This window comes from Mastomys coucha, unplaced genomic scaffold, assembly GCF_008632895.1.
Source record: "Mastomys coucha isolate ucsf_1 unplaced genomic scaffold, UCSF_Mcou_1 pScaffold21, whole genome shotgun sequence".
Taxonomy (NCBI): domain Eukaryota; kingdom Metazoa; phylum Chordata; class Mammalia; order Rodentia; family Muridae; genus Mastomys; species Mastomys coucha.
In genome coordinates this window covers 58,417,188-58,437,180 of record NW_022196904.1, presented here as the reverse complement: position 1 = coordinate 58,437,180, position 19,993 = coordinate 58,417,188, and the positions used below count along the sequence as shown (strand labels likewise).

Sequence of the window (19,993 nt, the reverse complement as noted above, 5' to 3'; positions counted from 1 at the left end):
CACAAACACATATTTTTGCACACAGAGAGAAAAAAAGTGTTTTTAAATTATTTTCGGCAATTATAAACTACAAACATTTTATAAAATTATTCTATGTTCTTACAAAAATGCAATGAAACATTTAATTAGTTCTTGTAAACCAGACCTTCGTCAGCGACTACCCGTAATCTACTGGACTTAGAAGCCCTATTGGAAACGATAATGAGTAATTTAAAGAATGTTTTACTGGAAAGATGGCAGACACAAATGTGGACACACAAATCAGTGATTATGAAGTTCTCACAGAAACAAAGATAAAATCCCTAACGTCAGGCCCCAGACTGACAACTCATCAGATGAGCATGATAGAGTCTAAGTTCTTCAACACGTGACTTAGCTCTAGATGTTTCCAGAGCAGGATGCCAAGTTTCTTATTTGAAACCAAATGCCCACAGCCTCCACAGCCTCCACGTGCTCTGACGCCTTCAGACACCATCAAGTCCAAATATGGTCCATGCTTCTTCCAGGCCCTTTACCCTCTGTCAGCAATTCCCATCATGTCACGATGCCCGTTACCATGGTTGCCTACTGTATCATCACTCTGTCATCCCACCAAGGAATGTTCGTTTCTCTAAATTACCAACTGGTCATCCAAGTTGGAAGCCCAAAGCAAAGACCCCTGGCCTGTCCAAGTTCTGTATCTTCAGCGTCTCTGGCAAGAGAGGTTCAACTTTAAACAGACATCCTGTCTTCAAGTTCTCACTTGTACCACCACCTAGTTCAAAGTGGACTGATAAAGTTGGACCATCATCACTGGTTCTTAAGGAGTGGATCTCTCTGGTCCAGGTCTCCCAATGCAGCTGCTTAGCCCAGGAAATGAAACGACATCAGACAGACGTAAAAGTAACATTAAAAACAAAACAAAACAACAACAACAAAAAAAACCCCAAACTGTAAATTCATTACTGCTAAAATGGGCCAAAGCATTTTGATGGGGTGCTCATGTCTCCTTCAGGATGCCAATGTTTGGAAAAGGAGTTGCCTTCAGTACTGTGTGGCCACTCTCAGAGGACCCAACAATGACAACAGAGGACCTTGGGTAAGCATCCTAGACTTCTCATGCACATGAACTCAGTGTGACCTTGCCACCACTGCTTGCTTGCCTCAGCTACAGCCACTGCCAACAGAAGTGGCTGCTAAGGCCGAGGCTCCGGGAGTTCAGACTGGCACCGTACAGAGCTCATCCATCTGTCAGCCCACCCTTAAAACACTCCTGTATGCCACTCCGCCATCTGCTCATCTCACCACGATCACTTTTCTACTTTATGAAGCTGCTTTTCCTACCATTGAATTGTCCCGAGTCATAAGAAACAGGCAGGAAGGAGAGACCAGCAATGGCCTTGAACAGTCAGTCTTTTATATCTCAAAGAGAAAGCAAGCCTCATCCCAACTAGGAATCCATTGTTAGGAGATTCCTGAAAGGAGATGGGGAAGCGTGGGCCTCATACATCTCAGGTTCAACTGTATCTCCACGACTCAGGAAGGGCTGTGTGGGGGAACACCTGGACGTTCACATCACCTGTATGCTGTGCCTCAGTGGTTCATGTTACTTCAAGCAGTGTGAGCTCCTGTCAGAAGAGGGAGGGTGCGTGAAAAAGGCCACGACTCAGCTTGGTAGAATTACTTGAAGCATATAAAGAGAAAAATCAGGAAGAGGCAGGAAACATCAGAATGAGGTCAGGTTAGAACTGTGGATACGATGCCTTGCAATAGTCAGGGCGGGTCGGTCCAGCAGAATGACCGCGCCTCATACAAGCTGACTTTTTCTTTTTATTGAAGTGTTTCTGGAGCATTTGTTTATGACGGACACTACGCTGATGGTGCCATCTCTCTACTTAAAAAAAAAAAAACAAAAAACAAAACACCCACTCAAAACAAAAGAACACCAACAACTCGGACAGTTTCAAAAATAAGAAGGAAAAAAAAAAACCCTTAAAATCAATTGAATGAGCTGTAGAAATCCAGTTGTGGAAAACCGGCAGGTTATGTGCAAGAGAGGAGAGGCCACTATACCAGAGTCACCTACAGTATAGAAGAAAACCCTGATCAAACAGTATCTCCCAGTGACCCTGTGAGCATCTAGGAACCCAGAGAAAGGGCAGCATTCTGGCAGGAGGCAAAGGACTCCTGAGCTTAACTGATGTGTTAAGCAGTTCTCCACACTTGGGGGAAATAGATCAGCCACCATGTTTCCCAGCTGAAGTCCCCAGGGCCTGTTAAGAGCAGCTGCTGGAGTTGAGGATTGCACTGTCCACCTGTGAGCAGCAGACGGATGGGTGGACAGAGGCAGAGCACGGGGAAGGCTAGGTGCCAACCACTGGCCTTCCAGCCTCAAGATTTGGTCAGTCCTTGTTTAGCCCTGGGGGGGTTGGGGGGGCTGGGAAGAGGAGGGAAGGACAGCAGCCTGCAGGGGGTGCAGGCTCTGGTCTTGCCCCCTTTATTATACTGGCCTTCTGTCAGAAGCAGGGGGGAAGGGGGAGCTCCCTGACAGCTGTACCTCTAAGAGGAACCAATGCCAAGAGAGCAATGGTGGCATGCCCCTGCCGCAGTGCAGGTCTCAGAGGAGCAGCTGAGGGGCCAACAGGGCACCCTGATATGTGCACACTCAGACAACCTATGTGTGGGGTGCCTCCTGCCCTCAAAACCTGGGAGTACCTGCTTTCTTAGGGATAGAATTTGCTAGTCATTCAATCTGTATATAAAGTTCTGTTCCAAAGACAGCCAGCTGAGGACGGGCCGGTGACACCTCCTCCACTGGCATGCTCTGTGCTCATGGTGGTTGCTGGGTTGAAAGTAGGGAACCAGGTGAGGAGAAAGACCAGAGTTGCCCTAGGAAAGGTGGGCTTTTGGAGACAGAGCGGGAAGAGGCTGACTGAATTAGTGTTGCTTTGACCCCAGAATCCAGCCTAGCCCCTCTCTGCTTCACCTGGGTATGTGGCCTGTGGAGTGGATGAGGTTACCAGTATCATTGGCCTACTGTCAGGTACTGAGAAGTGTGAGATGTATTATATATATATATATATATATATACACACACATACATACACACACACACACAAACACACACACAATGAAAAACAAGAGTGAGGTAGATAAAATGTTTGAAAAACAACCCCTCCCCCCAAAAAACCAAAAACTGTCCCATCTAATACACACATACACAGAGAGGCATACAACTTTCCCTCAGCATTTAAATTCATAATGGGGGCTTCTCTACAGTGATTAAAACAGGTATCACAAAATAAGTTAAAACTCCTACATGAAATACCTTCTGAATAAGTTTTCCCCCTCCTCCTTTTCTCTTTGTTAAGGGGAAACACTGTGGGGCAGAGGCTAGGGAGAGCCATGAGCCCGAAACTACAGACAAGCCAGAGGAGCTCCGGGCTTGCCTTTCTACGTTTAATCTCCAGTCACAACTGCAACCATCATCTTCCAACATTTTTCCTACTCCTAATTTAAATATTTCCACCCAGCAGCATCTCTCATGCTGTCACTGCTCTGGTAAGAAGTGCTAGCTAAACTGAAACAAAAACAGGATACCTCCAACACCCCCAGGCCCAGAGCTCCGAGATTCTGGTTAAGGAGGAAAAGCAAGAGGCTCTAGGGACACTGTAGGGTCAGCTCTGCTCCGCCTTCGACCTTCTGACCCAGGAGTGGGCTTTAGAACTCATACAAGTTGCTGCTCCTGGCCATGGGGTGTTGGTGTTTAACATCCTGCTCACAGGGAGGCCACCCCTTCAGACAAGCTGGTTCTAAAGACAGATAGGTCTGCCTAGTGAAGGAGGTGGCAGATGGGCCACTGGGCCAGCTCTGTTGTACCCTGGGGACTCAGTAGCTATTTATTTTTTTGTGGGATAGAAGGATCAAATATTCATTTAAAAAATAGTAATAATCCAATGGCTACTGTATGCAGTTAAAACTGCTATTGTACCCCCAAATTGGTGTGTGTGTGTGTGTGTGTGTGTGTGTGTGTGTGAATCAAAGCAAGGAGAGAAAGCAAAGTGTGACTTTCAACAACAGGGACTAGAAACACTAAACCAGGATGTGTGGGATTTTTAGCCTTTTTGTTTCTGACCTGAGTTTGTGGCATGCCTTGCACTGTAACAGACTCTCCAATGCTGTGTGCAGGGAGGTGAGGAAAGGAGAGAGTAGGGCCCAGGAGTATGTGAGCTCTGGCCTCCCATCCTTCCCACTCCCTTACCAGCGACTGTGCTCACAGAGCATATGGGTTAGAGGATAACGAATGGGGCTGCAGGGAGCAGGGGAAGGGAGATGTATTTATGAAAAAGGCATCAAACAGTTCATGGCGAGTTATGTTCTAGAAGCATGAGTTGCTGGAGAAGAGGAAGAAAGACCACACTCTAGTGATAAGCATAGGAAGTTTCTTGGAGTGAGCGGAAAGGAAGAAGGGGTAGACCTGAAAGTTTCATAGATTAAATCCACAAAGATAAAGAACAAAAAAAAATAGCAGCTTTTCTTTTCCTGTACAGACGTATAGATGAGTATCTGAACTGTAAAAAAGTTATAAAACTGACATTAAAGACAATGTGTATGCAAATGTTTCACGGTCTAACATAGAACTGAGAGACCCATGAAGAAGTCCTAGTAACAGACCATGTAAAAGTTTAGACTGCTTGGATCCACTGCCTGGGCTGCTCCATGCTGCCGCGGGTCTGAATCCCTTCCTTGCACACCTGTACCCACAGCTGGGCCAAGCCCCTGGAACCCTTTCTTTCACATGTGTGGCCCTTAGGGGGGCCAGGAAGGAGCCTGGGGAGGGGGACGAGGCTGGTATGAGGACCACCTTGACCCACGGCCTGACCTTCAGGCTTGCCCATAGCCATTTCCTCCAGAATTCTTGGGGTGCCGTGGCTGGGGTAGGGGTGGAGAACCAGTTCCACTTTCCCCTTCTTCAAGGAGAGCGAGTTCCATCTTGTTCAGTTCTCCCAAACGGTAACCTAGTCATCACACAATGAGACTCAGGAGACACAATGAGACTTGGGAGAGCCGGGCACAGTGGAGGCCTTGGCAATGTGTCTCTCAAATGCTATTATCAACTAGACGCCACGGTTCATCCCATGCCTCTAGACAGAGGGAAATCAGCGCAGGGAGTATAGGCGTGAGAGAAAAACCAAACTGAAAACAGGATTTTGGCAAAAATGGCAGCATGAAAATGATAGCCACAGATGAACAATGGCCCTTTGACATTTTTGGGTGACCCTAAAAAAGGTTAAAGGTACAGTTAAAAAAATTCCATCTCAGTGTGTGAATTTTTTTTTCTTTTTTTTTCTTTTCTGTAAAGACCTATGGTGTCAGGCAGGTATATGCAGGGTGATGAGGAGCCCCAGGGACAGCCATTAAGTCAATCTGATTTAAAAAAAAAAAAAAAAAAAGGCTTCCCGGCTGGGCTTTCGCAAACAGTTTTCCACTGTGAAGCAGAAAAGAGAGAAAGGAGAGTGTGGAAGTGGAAGGGGAGAGGAAAGAGGGGGAAGGCAGAGGAGAGAAAAAGGCAGAGAACGAAGAGACTCATTTCTCGAGTGTCCTGTTGCTATTAAGTGTTGTCATTAAGGTTTGCAGAGGCCCATGTCAGTTAAGGGTTTGGGTAGGGAAATAAAAAGCTGCTTGCATATTGAAAAAAGGAAGGTCCCAAATGTGTTTACTGCAGAGAAGCTGTCTCTCGTGGGCAGCAATGGCAGTTCTGAAGATCCACTGAGGTACAGGAGGCTTGTGAATAGATTGTTACAACCTGCTCTCCCCTCCCCCTCCCGCCCACTGAGTGGGCACACACACGTTACTGTTTGCATGTGTCTTGGTGTCCGAGGATCAGCAGGTAGAGGACTGGGGCAGAGGCAAGGCCCTCTCGTTGGCGCGTCCCCCGTTCATGTGAGCGTAAGGCTGTCTCTCATCAAAACTGGCACGGAGAACCAGCACACCAGGGCCGGGGCCATTCTCAGCCTTGTGTCCTGAGTGTCTTTCAGGCAGAGGCAGGGAGGCTGAGGAGGCCGAAGGGTCCAGTGGGACGCTCTCCATGTTCTCGGGCTCCATCTCCAGCTCCATCTCCAGCTCCTCCGGCTCGGGAGGCTTGTTCTCCTCACTGTAATAGAAGGAGACCTCCTGGAAGCTGGGCTCCATCTCATCCTTGATGCTGCCGATGATCTCCAGGAACGATGGTCGCATCTTGGGGTTATACTGCCAGCACATGCGCATAAGTTCAAACCTAAGAGGTGGGAGGGGGGGGGAGGAAATCGGTGAGCTTCCAGAGGCCTCTCGCTGAGGTACTCAGGTCAGAGAGGTCCAGAACAATTGTACCACCTCTGCACTCCCTGCTTCCCATCTGGATGCCTCTGGCATCCTGCCATGTATCTTGCCCAGAACCCAGGCCCAGCCACAGTGCCAAGCCCAAACTCACTTCAAGTCTTGGTTCACCAATTCCACCATGAACATTAATGATAGCACTGCTAAGAGATAGAAGAACCTACTTCCTGTCTGAAGCACCCCTTCTAGCCATGCATTAGCCAGAAGAAGGAAACCTCTGTCTCTCACTAATGAGAACCACAGTTTTCCTGACAGGCACCATTCTCTGTACCCCACACCAAGGTTATTTCTAAGTTTCTTCCTGGCACCAGGGTGTCCCTGGTGCAGTGGGCCTGAGGGAAGAGGTGGAAGGAGTGCCAGACAGAAGGGGCACATATCCCAAGCTTGCTATCTCACGCCAGCACCTGTTTACTGCATATGTCCCATGAAGGCAGAACCCTACCCTGAAGATCCAGGATGCCTGGAAGCAGAGTTCTTTTTTTTTTTTTTTTTTTAATTTTAGATATTTTCTTTATTTACATGCGAATTTCTCCATTCCCAGTTTCCCCTCCAAAAAACAAAGAAACAAACAAAAACAACAAAAACAAACCCCTGTTGCCTCCCCCTTCCCCATGCCTGCCACCCCACCCTCTCCCACTTTCTGGCCCTGGCATTCCCCTACACTGGGGCTCAGAACCTTCACAGGGCCGAGGTCCTCTTCTCCTATTGATGATCAATTTTGCAATCCTCTACCATACACATGCTGCCTGAACAATCAGACCCCTCCATGTGCAGTCCTTGGTTGGTGGTTGAGACCCTGGGAGCTCCGAGGGTACTAGTTAGTTCATATTGTTGTTCCTCCTAAGGGGCTGCAAACCCCTCAGGAAGCAGAGTTCTAATAGAAACCTCAAGTCGGATGCCAACAAACCAAGGAAAGCCCTGAGCACCAGTTTCTTCTACAGACAAGGCTGAGGTAAAAACAGTATGAAGCTTCCATCACTCCTACAAGGTCGCAAACCTTTGCAACCTTGAGAGTTACATGGGCCAGCTGGCACACAGGACAGAAGACAAGAGGAAAGGCTGCTCATGCAGCTTCCACCCTGACCAAGAAAGGCCTGGGTGTAGAGTGGAGGAGAACCTGAACAAGTGAAGGTCTGAGTGTACACTGCCGACACGTGTATGGCCATGTGAAGGACCTCGATGCCCCAGACCCATGAGAGTGGCAAAGTCTACCCAGTGATGCTCAGAGAGATCGTAAAGCCTTCCCCTGAGGTCTGAGTACAAGTGCTGACAGTGTGTGCAGAACATGTCCACTGTCACATTCTCCCCCTGTAAATTTACAGCCTGAAGACGCCTTCCCTGCAGAGGCTGCTCCTGCAGAGATGAGCTAAACCTGTCTCCATGTTCAGTTGTATATAATAATCCTGCTTCCTTGTTTATCTGCATGCAATAATCTGCCTCTCTGTTCAAATATATACGCTTAACGTACTGAGCTTCCAGAGCCCAGTCCATGCAGCCCCAGCTTTTCTATATCCAAGTGCTTATTCTTTTTTCATTCTGTTGATACCCTAGTCAAGTCATGGTTCTGGTACCCAAGCCGTGTAGAGAACCACACCTGGGCTCTGACAGATGGACAGACAGAAAGCAAGGACAGGGTGGTCATGATTCTGAGGGAAAGGGGTACCTAGGAGCTTTCATTCACAGGGGCTTGAGACCAAGGCACTCTCCACCTATGCTCCTCCAGGAAATTGTGTTTTAAAACTCCTGGCTCAACACACACTTTACACTAAAACCCACAAATGGAAGTTCAAATATATAGGAATCTCAAAGCCCCCTAAGCAGGCCTCTAGCAATCTGTCAGGCTGATCACTGGGCCACCAGGACACTCCACTTCTTTACAATGGACCATGCAAATAATCCCACAGGGGTAAAGGCCTGTGAAAGCAGCTCATAGGTAGGCATGAAGTTGCCTGTGGAGAGAAAGACACCCCTGCCCATTGGGCCAGCTTCCTTAGAATACCTAGGGTCAAGTCAGGTCAGGTAGAAGACAATAATCTTAAGGGAAAATTGAAAAAGGGTTCACCTCTGGGAATTAAGCTTTCTGGAGGCCCAGGGGCTTAGCCAGTTATAGCCGAGCCAGGTGCAGCTTGGAGCCTGTTATAAGTTGAATTCTACAGGAGCAGAGCTGTTCTACACAGCATCCATGGCTGTTTCTAAGCTCCTCTGTGAGTTGAGTAGTTGAGACAAATGCTGTTTAGCTAGCAACCCTACATATTTACTGCCTACTCCTCTGGGTGTGAAAAAAAAATCCTGATAAAGTAGCCAATGCCTTCGACGGAAGCAAATAAACTGGACCAAAGACGAGGCTAACTAGGTATTCTCACCTGCACTAAGTGACTGGTCCTGGTGGTACATCACAGGTTGCAGTTAGGTACTGAGAGCTCTGGGCCTGGGAGTCACGTCTGTCCTCGAGAGCCAGAGATGTCTCTTTATTGCAACGATTACAACATATCCTTATACATAAGGAAAAAGCCCCAAGTAAAGCATTTCATCATTTGTCTAAAGTCTCACAGTGAGTGAGTTGAACGTAGGTAGTGAGGCTGTCAGACCATGTGGCCTCACCGTAGATGCCTGAGTGAGAGGACCCATGGTCCCACAAGCAGATGGCTCTCTGCTGGCTGTCCACAGTCAGATCTCAAGAGAGGGTTTACTTTGCCTAGATAGCAGGCAGGCAGTGTGCTCCCCTCCTCTGGTTAGGTGGTGAAGAAGCCTGTTCTCCCCCATCCCCATCGTTTCCCGAAGGATTAATTGGAATGGGAAGCAGTCACAAGGAGCTTAGCTCCGTGGCCAGGCTGCAATTTCCTCTCTGGCTGACAGGCCTATCCCTGAATAGAAAAGTGCAACTGGGGGCAAGAACATGAGATGGGTCTGGCCCCACACTCCGTGGCCAGGGGTGGGGCTGAGAAGGTGCCCTGGGCAGGGTACGGATGCGGTGACATCAGTAAAAACAAGCCATGTGATGCCTCTTTTAAATCATCCCAGAGTCAGCCCTTCCAGTGCTGCCCATAAAAGGAAGTCTTTTTTGCTCTGTGCGATTTAAGACTTTGTTTTTTCATACTCTTTCCACAAGAAAACTCTCCAGTAGACTCTGGGATTAATAAGCTGATAAAATGCTCCCTCTAAAAAGTACATTTTAAAATCACTGGACAGCTCTGATGAGCTAGAGCCGTGATTTTCAGAATTATGTCTCTCTTTGAAGGTACACACCTGGCTATTCCCTAGGAGTGAGTGCTGCCCTAGTATGCACACTATTATTCCCATCCCTCACTTGGCTTCTAAGCCCCCAAGCATACCCCATGTCTTGAGCTGGACAGGCTGCCATTTATGTGAGGCACTGGCAAACTGAAATATACCCAGGAGCTTATGTAAAAACTGAAATATACCCAGGAGCTTATGTACATAGTACCCCTGCTGCCAACAACAGTTGTATCAGGTAGTGGTGACTTTTACCAGGGATCAGACTTTCAGAAGGGCCTACAGGATTGAGTGGGTCCCATTCTAGCATTCCAAGCAGCTAAGGCTGTTTTAGGGCCTACTTCTCAGCTGGGACCTAGATGGGGATGCTATATAGCCTAGTTGCTGGCACAGTTGATGCCAGGGATCACCTGGCAGACACTGTCACCTGCCTGTTTTGATTCTATTCAAACAATTTATCTCTACAAAACCAGTCCAGGATCCCCAGCATCTAGAAAGGAAAAATGCAGAAGCGGTCAGATTCCACTGAGTATGTCTCAGCTGCATCTGACCTGGTGATGCTTGGCTAATAAATCGTTCAAGTTCCTTCCTGAATCCTGCATCCTGAAGACTTGGCATGTGAGCTCTGGAGATGCTGCCGGATCAAATGTATCAATTTTGTGGCTGAGCTTAAATCATCATCCCATTCTGCAGCATCAGGGCTGGAACCTGTTTCAGGATCTCCAGGTTCCATGAACTCTGGGACTGGCCTCTGACCTCAGCAGGGTTCCCTGACACATCTGTGTCCAAGGCACTGAAGCCCAGGGGTAAAGATGGTAATGATAGGCTTCCCTGATCCAGCCTCATAGAATCTGCTAGATCAATTCAAACTGAGCTATGGCACTGACACTCAGACCTGGATAACCCTGGTGTTTGGTAGCAGCCTTTCCTCTAAAACTAGAACACTTTGTGATATACAAGGCTGGACACTTGGCTTCTCCTGAAGCAAATTGGTTCATGTGTACAGATAACGAGGCCAAAGCATGGCCAGACAGGGATGCTCCTGCCTCAAAACCACACCATGGAAGCTCTTCCTCTATATGTGAGACCCAACAGGCTTCAGACTACTCTCAAGGGTATTATTCATTTACTGTGCCAAAAGAATCTTTTCCCAGAACACAACTCCCTCTCATCAGCATCTCGGCAAATCAGGGCACCACACTCCCTACAGGAGCAGCTCATCTCCCTTCTCTTTGTTCTTTTCTTAGAAAAGAGACGGATCTGCCAACAAGGTTCTGAATGGCAAAGCAGAAAGGCCTCCTGAATCGATCATTTTGCATCCAAGAGCAACCTCCATGTGTAAACTTCCTCCTCACTCTATGCTGGGAACAGGAAGTCCACCGCCTTTCCCATAGCAGGTGGCTGCTTCCCAAGCATATTAAATTCATACAAAAAAATCTAGTCAGCTGGAGATGGATCAACTTCAGGAGTCTCATGAGTTTCCCAGACAAATGTTTGCCCCAGTATAAAAGAACAAAAACAATACCTCTCCTGTGATCAGCCCTAAACCATAGGAACAAAACTCACACCTGTTCTTCTGAACAATTTCTCGGCTCGTGAGACACCATTTATTCTAGTATCCAAACCAATGCTGGTGTGGTACACCCTTACGCAGACTCAGAGGCAGCCATGTTCCCACTCCATGCTTTCAACTTTGCCCCAAATACTGACTATTCTCACAATGGGTGAGTTCCAGGAAAGAGGCTGCACCACTGCGGTCAAAGTAAAGCTGTACGGGGCACTGTGAGCAGCACTCAGAACCCAGAGCTTCTCTAGGTAGGCCTCCTACATCCTGTATGCCTTTGGAGGTCAGTTTAGAAAGGTCACAGTGGCAGTGCTCTCCTTGAAGATGCTGCAGGGCATGGCAGGCAACGGGCAAGCCAGTGGCTCAATATGGCCTGCTGCCTATTCAATTTTGTAAGGCCCCCCCAAATAAGAGGGCTTTTTTACACTTGCAAACATTTGGGGCAAAATCAAACATATAAACAAACAAGTCCCCCACCCCAAATAGGAGTAAGAAAACGAGAGGAATTCAAATTCCAATATAAAGTTTTAGTTGGACACCAGTAGTACAGGCTGCAATCCTAGCACTAGGGGAGTTAGGGGCTACACTCTCTCTCAAAGGCTCCATCCTTGTTGATTCCTGAATCTGCTTTCATCACGGTAGCAGAGTGGAGGGACAGAAATGAAGAATGAGCATGCGGTCCATAGCATCACAAGTCTTCTCCAGTCTGTTACAGAAATCCCCTCAGTCTATGGAGTGGTCCACCGAGAAGCCATGGCCTCTCACGCTACACAGACCCATCACTGTTCCTACTGCCCCGTAGTAAATCTGACCTCACAATCACCCATGCACAGGAGTGTCCTCATCTGCTGGAAGCCCTGCCTCAGAGTTCAGCAGCAATCTTCTGGAGACCTTGAGCTAGCTAGTGTCACCTCACCAAGCTCCTCCTAGGTTTCATTAGAAAGCCTGTGGGATGACATTTTCAACTGTTGGAGCCTCACACGGGACTAGGCTAGCCCACACCTTGGTTTCTCAAGATTCTGAGCACAGTCACTAGCATCTCTGAGTGTTCTGCCCACCGCCTGTACGCCCAACCTCTCCACGCATCAACTCACCATCCAAGGCACCATGTGAGTGAGCCTTCCACCAAATGGAGGAAGAGAAGGCAATGGGGTAGGCAGATCTGAGTGTCTTTTGTGTAGAAGTGAAGAAATCTTGACAATCCCCCTGGGATTCTTTTACTAGTAGAGCGGAACCTGTTTTGAAGTGTTTCTAGAAAACTCTACGAGTCCTGACATATCAGTGGGAACCTGCTTTGATGTTTACCTACCACCCCCCCCGAGATGCAGAACAACAGCTGAGTCCTGCCTTAAGGTGTGCACATCAAACACAAGTCCACTGCTCTCAACCTGTACCTGATGAGCCAATCAGAATACCTTCTTGTCTCCCTTGAAGCCTCATTCCAGGAAGGGCATTCTCCGGATCCACTGAGCCACCAACATTAGACGACAAACCAAGAGAGTACATATGAAACTTGGATGCTCAATGCTCTACTGAGGCCCACATGTGGAAAGACTCGTCCCCAGTTTTGGCAACACCAGGGAACCTTTGAGAGTTAGTGCCAAGGAGGTTGCCAGGTCATTAGAAAGGTGTCTTCAAGATTTTGGACTACAGCCCTTTAATGCAGGGGTTCTCAACCTTCCTAATGCAGTGTCCCCTTAATACAGTTCCTCATGTTGTGGTGACCCCAACTATAGCATTACTTTTACTGCTACTTCATAATTATAATTTGCTACTGTTATGAGGCATAATAGAAACATCTGTGTTTTCCAATGGTCTCAGGGTACTCCTGTGAAAGGGTAAGGGGTCACGACCCACAGGTTGAGAACTGCTGCTTTAATGGTTCTTTTTTACTTTCAAGCCACAAAGTGAGAATATGCGTTCTGACACATTCTTTCCACCATAGCAGCTCCCTCACCACAGAAGCAATGGAACCCACTTACAATCCCACATTGGGAGCCAATGTAAAATGCTTCTTGTAAGCTGTTTATCTCAGGGAGTTTCTCAAGCCACGCTGGCTGGCAGTGGATGTGGCACCACGGGTACACTGCTATTGAGTCAAAACTCTCACGACCAATCACTGCAGAGTGTTATTTTACCGGAAGTGGAGGGAGGAAACCATCTCACCAACACCCCTAGGGTGTGCCTAGGAGTATGTCCAAAGAGCGATGAGCTCAACCTTGCTGTAGGTCCATGCAGCTCGCAGGGATAAGGATGACGGCAGATGGTTTGTGACCTTGTGTTGGGGCTATCTGAGGTTTAGCCTACTAGTGCAAGAGAGTGACTCTTGACAACAAAGTTCTGTGTGAGCATGCTGTATAGACCTTCCAGGGGCTTGGGGAGAGCTTTCAAATCTGGCTCAACATTAGTAACTGTTACTTTTTTGTCTTAAAAAGAAATTAAATTTTGCATGAAAAAGATGAGCCAGGATTGTTATCGTCCCTTATTTCAGAGATGGGAGATGGGGGGGGGGGGTAGTGATGGGTGAGATTCCATAGTGCAAAGTGCCAATTAGCACTGGGCACCAAGGAACACAGGATGAGATTAAGGCGTAGCACAAAGTCACGTATCCAACAAGCTCATCTCCAGGAGCAAGGATAGATAAGCCCCCTTCTAATCCTCTCCTGTACCCACAAGCAACAAGGGAACAGCTCTGGAGTTACTAATCCTATGGGGCTCAGGAAATACATACAGCATATCGGGGCAGTTGTCCGGCTTGTCCAGAAGGCCACCCTCCATGACGAAACGAAGAACTTGCTCGTTGGACAAGCCCTGGTACGGCTGCTCAGCCAGTGTGGCAATCTCCCAGAGGACGACTCCAAAGGACCTACAGGGGGAACAGAACATGAATAGCTCAGAAAAGGATGGGAAGGACCATGTCCCTTCCTTGCTATCACTTCTTAGACTCTGGGTACTGAAAAAAGTATCCTCAATGTGACAACTGCACTTGGTGGATGTCAAAACAGACAGCCGGCTATGTGTGGGACATTTGTTCCCCTTTGTCACTGCTAGTGCTTCCTGTAGGGCTACTGCAACCCAGGTGGCAGGGTTGGGGTAGCTAAGGTTAGGAGCTTCTAACAACTCTCACAGTTTTAAGAGCTCGACCTACAACATACACATTCAGTGCCTGGTCCCAGCCATTAATTACTTGGACATAAGCCAAACTAGCTTTAGTTCAGCAAGGAATGCAGAGTACCAGGTCCCAGCCTGGCCAATGACCTGGGACAGTTAAATGTCTCAACTATCTCCTTCAGGGATTCTTTTCATCCCGGTTTAGAAATCTCTGTGCTAATGGTTCTCCACACTATCACAAAGAAGAATCTATCTGACCAGAGTTCTTAAAACAAATGGGTATCTGGGCTCCCCAAAGCAGTTCTGATCTGCTGGTTGTAGGGTAGGGAGCTGAGCCTGGGATGTCTAAAAGTTCCGTAGGATCTTGACTTGGGCCAAGGAAGATGAAAACCTGTCCTCTACAGAACTCAGGAGCCATGGCTGGGGAGGCGGCCACGTCAGGAAGGGAACTGGGGTGGGATACACTGGCCAGGGGGCGTGTTGCAATAACAGAGTCCCTTGGTCTAGAGGCTGGCTGAGGTATGAACTCAGCAAGCAGAGCAGTAAGGAATCCTACTGTGTGTGGTTTTGCCTGTCAGCCCAGAAGACGGAACTAAAGGATATCCATGCATGCAGACACTTCAGACAGGTAATGGCCACACTGTCTGTCGCTTGCAGTGTGAGCACACCTTCTCAGAGAGAAGCCCTGCTTTTGCAAAATTCTCCCTGGCCTGTCTGCTCTTACCATCAGGCTGTATGGCTGGAATGAAGAAGGCTGCCCATGGCAAGCCAACACGGATGGAACCCTAGCAGGGTTGAGCCTCACAAAAAGAGCGTGAGGTGAGTACCTTCCACTTAGCACTCTGAGGATCCTGGCCTGAGGTGAAGCAGGTGCCTCTGACTGAATCTTAACTTTTGGTTTGCTGCTTCAGTTTCCTTCTATGAACAAAAGGGTTTTGTACAAATTGATGCTAAGCAACATCAGCCGGGAACAGGACCTCAGCAATCAGGCCCAAGGTCCTTTGGAACCGGCAGTCACTAAGATATACAGTGCAGTTATGCCTTTCAAAGACCTGGCCTTAGAGAAACAGGTTTCCTGTCTGTTTTAGCCATGGAATCTGCCTTCTAGAGCCTATGTGGCCACACCAGAGGCATTCTTTGGAGGCTGCAGTGCCCACCCTCATGTCTGAAACCCAGCCTGAGACAAGCAGTGATTTATGTGGTTTTCTATTTTTATCAACTGGTCTTGACAAGATTCTCTTCCAGGCCAACTTCCCTTGTCTCTCATGCTTTCCCTGGTGCACCACAGGCCTCCAGGCACTCAGTCACAATCCTGGCCCTGAGCTCTGACTGCCATATCTAGATTGCTGGTTACTTGACTCTTCACAAACTCAGCATGTCAGCTCCAGTGTAACTCCTGCCGGCAGGCACCCTGTTCTCCTGTACTCCCTGCTGCCAACATCCCATCCCACCCTACCCCACCCCACCCCATCCTATCAGTCTGCTCTTAGGGTGGACAAGAAGATAAAGTATAAACCAGGAAGAACGAAGACGTCTAAGGGCGGCCTTCCTGCCCTTGTGAGGGAGGGGACAGTCCCTGGAACATCTCTCCAGAAGCTCAAATAACAGCTGTGGTGAATGCAGATGCTCAGGGTGTGTGGCTCGACCTCAGGGTGCCTCCCCACACCTTGCTCCCAAGGTCTCCTACAACACCAAACAAAATTCTTCGAGCTTTTCTTTGGATTTTTACCTACTATTGATTGTGAATTCATTCTAAGATGACTGCCATTCCGCCGGCAAGCAGAGGTTCAGTCAGAACTGAGAGTCGGTTTATACATTCCAGTGGCCTTGCTGTTCCCAGCTGCATGCTCAAAGCTTGGGTTGAGAAAACAAATACCCCAAGCGCGGTCAGTGCCTCAGCACTTGGCCGAATGGATTCCGACGCCTTCCTTCTTATACATTTTCTTATTGGTTCATAATGGCTATGTAGTCAAAGTGGAGGAAATCTGCAGGAAGCACCCTGTGCCCCCCTTGCTGTGTTGTGTAGCGACAGCTGTTACCCAGAGTTGGGGGAGAATGAGTCTGTGCTCGATCTGTTTTCCTATCCTGCAAGCTGACCTCCAAGCTTCCAGAAGCACGAAGCTCAGAACAACCAGATGGAAGTGTGGCCCTAGGTGTGCCCTCTCCTGAGACCTCACCTACTCGTGGAACAGAGAACTTGGATTCGACAGAAAAGATGTAACCTCAGATGGGCTAATTGCAGAACAGACCTCATCCTTGAGTTGGGAAACAACTCTGTGCTGGGTCATAATCAAAGGCTATTTCCAATTTGCACCTGTCTTCCAAACAAGATCCAAGGCTCTTGACCGGGAAAGGTTCACGAGGCTAAAGAACTGATGTCAGTCACTACTGGGATAGTTTCTCTGTGTGGTAATCTGCGCTTGGAATAAACAACTGCCACTTCTGCAACACAACAGCAACGGGATCTCCCGAGCAGACAGCCAAGACACTTGCTGACATTCGAGGAGGGGGACGTGCCAGGGCTCCTGCCTGCCAAGAACTCCAGTTGTATTTTGGAACCTGATGACCTCCACATGGCGTTTCCAAGGAACTGCAGTAAACAGTACTACAGAGAAGTCTTTGCTACTATCACAAGACACTTACTACTATGGAAGATGCTTTGGGTCAGAATAATGGACATCCATGGTGTGTGTGTGTGTGTGTGTGTGTGTGTGTGTGAGAATAAATGGGACCAACAGAAAATCACAACCACCAAGACTCTCAAGTTTTGGGGTTAAATAAAGCACTGCCTTCTAGCTGAAGATTCAGTGAGCTGAGGCAGGAATGCGTACATAGTACTAACCCATTGAGAGTAGGGAAAAAGAGAGTAGGGAACAGGCAGAAGAAACAGGAGGTGAAGGCTCAGGCTTTGGGCATTTCCCCACTCCTTGGAAATATAATCAATATTAGCTAAAAAGGGAAGGCAATGTTGGTTTAACATACTCCTTGGCATCCCACAGATACTCTTTTGCTCTGATGGACTCCACGCAGGGATATCTAAAAGATAAAGGGCTAAGCAGCACTGAATGTTGAATTCAAGGCTGGCAGTCGGCGATAGTGAACAGAAAATGACCTAGGGGCCTGAACCAGGATCTGCTGGCCATGTAGGGAAACTCTCATACCAGACATCGGAATGAGTAGTGAAGACGCCATCCTTGAGGGACTCTGGGGACATCCAGCGCACAGGCAGCAACCCCTTCCCGCCTTTCCGGTAGTAGTCCGTCTCGTAGATGTCTCGTGTCATACCAAAATCTGGAGGGAAGATGCAGTTACTTAGTCGGAACAGGTCCTTAGGGCTGCAGCCAAGGGGCCATGACTGTCCCAGCATAGGGTCTTTGTCCTTTCCCCATATTCAAGGTGAGACATGTTCTTGCTCCACTCTGAGAGGGCTTTAGCATCACAGCTTGTAATTTTGTTAAAGCAGAAATAGTAAGGCATGATCAGCCACTTCACAGGCAAATACAAGACAACTCTGGTCTTAATCTGGCTCCTCTAAGAAATTAACTCCCCAGGGCTGGAGAGATGGCTCAGTGGTTAAGAGCACTGACTGCTCTTCCAGAGGTCCTGAGTTCAATTCCCAGCAACCACATGGTGGCTCACAACCATCTATAATGGGATCTGATGCCCTTTTCTGGTGTGTCTGAAGACAGGAACAATGTACTCATATACATAAAATAAATAATTCTTTAAGAAATTAACTCCCAGCCAGGCGGTGGTGGTGCACACCTTTAATCTCAGCACTTAGGAGGCAGAGGCAGACGGATTTCTGAGTTCAAGGCCAGCCTGGTCTACAGAATGAGTTCCAGGACAGCCAAGGCTAAACAGAGAAACCCTGTCTCAAAAAAACCAAACCCCCCACCTCCAAAAAAAAAAGAAAAAAAGAAATTAACTCCTTTATGGCATTTAAAGTGAGAGGCAGTTTGCAAACTATCGAGTACCGTAATTTTTTCAAGAAACATTGCACAGACCAAGGATGAGTGGCATATAATTTTAAAGTTTGGTCAAGTGCATGGGAGGATGTAAACCTCATTTACTTGGTGGCGTGTCTCTATGAGGAAAAGGCCTTTTACCACTTCATAGGGGACATCATACTCGCAGTAACAATTCACCTCAAAGATAAAAGTACACAGCGAGCAGTTGAGATGCTCCTCACCAGGCTCCGGGGGTTATTACCCAGCACCCTTTCCCAACACAATACTCTCACTCATTTTTGAAAACGTCTTCCATTTTCTGAGTGTCCTGAAGGTGTGTCACATCATCATGGTGGATGGCAGGCTTGCTTTTTTATAATCTCACACTACTGTGTCTTCATCCATTTTTGAATTTCCACTCAACCACACCACCTTTTTCCTCACATGAACTCTTCCATTCTCCTTCCCTGGAGGAAAGAGCTGCTGCTCTACCTTTAAAAATGTCCCTTCATATCTCTAAGTGGTGCCACAAAGAGGTGAGGTACAAAAAGGCAGAGCACACCCTACGGAGCATGAGGCTGCATGGATGTTAACCCAACACAGCTGACTTGCATGAGTCTGAGCTACCAGCTGTCTCTGGTGAACTGACTGAGGGTGTGTAATCCCTGAGGCAGGGGCACTGGGGGACACTGAGGAAAACAGAATGTGTCTGAAGAGGAAAGAGGAAGTGCTCAAGCCTCTCTCTGAATTAATCCAGAGACATGCAAATCAGAGGATCTGCTTTGACTTGCATAAAAGGGGAATTCTAGAAAAACAATCTCTCTCCCTAAATGCAAAAGAAAAATAGAACAACCCCCCCTTCCTAAACAGGCACGCAGAATTTAATTCCAAAAAGAAAAATCATAAGTATAATAGAAAATATCCTCATAAATACGCCACATGGTTAAACGGAAAATATAATCCTTACTGATTTGGATTTAAAATGACAAAAAGGGACGCACACACAAAAAGCATTTTTCCAACTGTAATGCAAAATGGGACAAAGCCAGCTTCCACGAGTTCCTGGCTGTGTTGGGAAGGGTGCCCTGGAGGGAGGGCAGGATAAGGACACCGGCATGGGCTTGCTGTCTGAGCACTTCTGGCTCTGTCCTGGTCCACTCTCATTTCACACGTGGGCAAAGATGCCAGAAGGCACCTGCCCCAGGCCACTCAGGACCACAGTGGCTTCCTCTGAGGACTAAATTCTAGGTCCCCATGCATAAGGGAGGGATTGGAGGCAGGAAGGACCATAAAGGCTGGTAAGAGGATGCCTCTTGGGCAGGGTATCCTCTTAAGGGCTGCCCATCTAGCTGGGCTCCTAGGGCTCCAAGTAAGAGCATGTAAACGCAGAGACAGGCATGTTAGGGGACTCTTCACTAACTCCAATGACTGGCATCTGTTCTATAATACAGTTGCATGCCAATGCCCCTAACTCCTGCAATCAATGAAAAACGAAGACAGACAGCCCTTCTTTGGATACCTCTCTAGAGATGATGCCCATGGCTTACGAAGAGGCCAGAATGGCTCATGCAAAAACCACTGCTAGGGCTTAGGCAAGCAAAACATCTTTAGGACACACGCTCAAGAGGTGGCCAAAGATTAGTGGCTGATTGCTTCTGCTGTATTTGCTGTCTCTCTGCTCATTCTCAGGGTGAACACTTGGTATGTCTCTGAACTGCTGGCCTATCACAGCAGGAAGAAGGTAAAGGCCTCTTAAATGCAGAATGATTTTCTGAGCAAC

At 47.9% G+C, this 19,993-nt stretch overlaps 1 protein-coding gene across 2 annotated transcripts in view; it reads right to left on the bottom strand.

Annotated features, from left to right (window-relative positions):
- Igf1r (insulin like growth factor 1 receptor) overlaps positions 1–19,993 on the bottom strand; it is a 282,230-nt gene that overhangs the window by 1,368 nt on the left and 260,869 nt on the right. For both annotated transcript variants that reach the window (XM_031386969.1, XM_031386970.1), the window contains exons 19-21: positions 17,425–17,554; positions 13,884–14,018; positions 1–6,256 (exon numbers count right to left, since the gene is read on the bottom strand). The exon at positions 1–6,256 is cut by the window's left edge and continues 1,368 nt beyond it. In XM_031386969.1, coding sequence (XP_031242829.1) covers positions 5,863–6,256; positions 13,884–14,018; positions 17,425–17,554 — 659 coding nt within the window. In that variant the 3' untranslated portion in view covers positions 1–5,862. The remainder of the gene's footprint in view (positions 6,257–13,883; positions 14,019–17,424; positions 17,555–19,993) is intronic.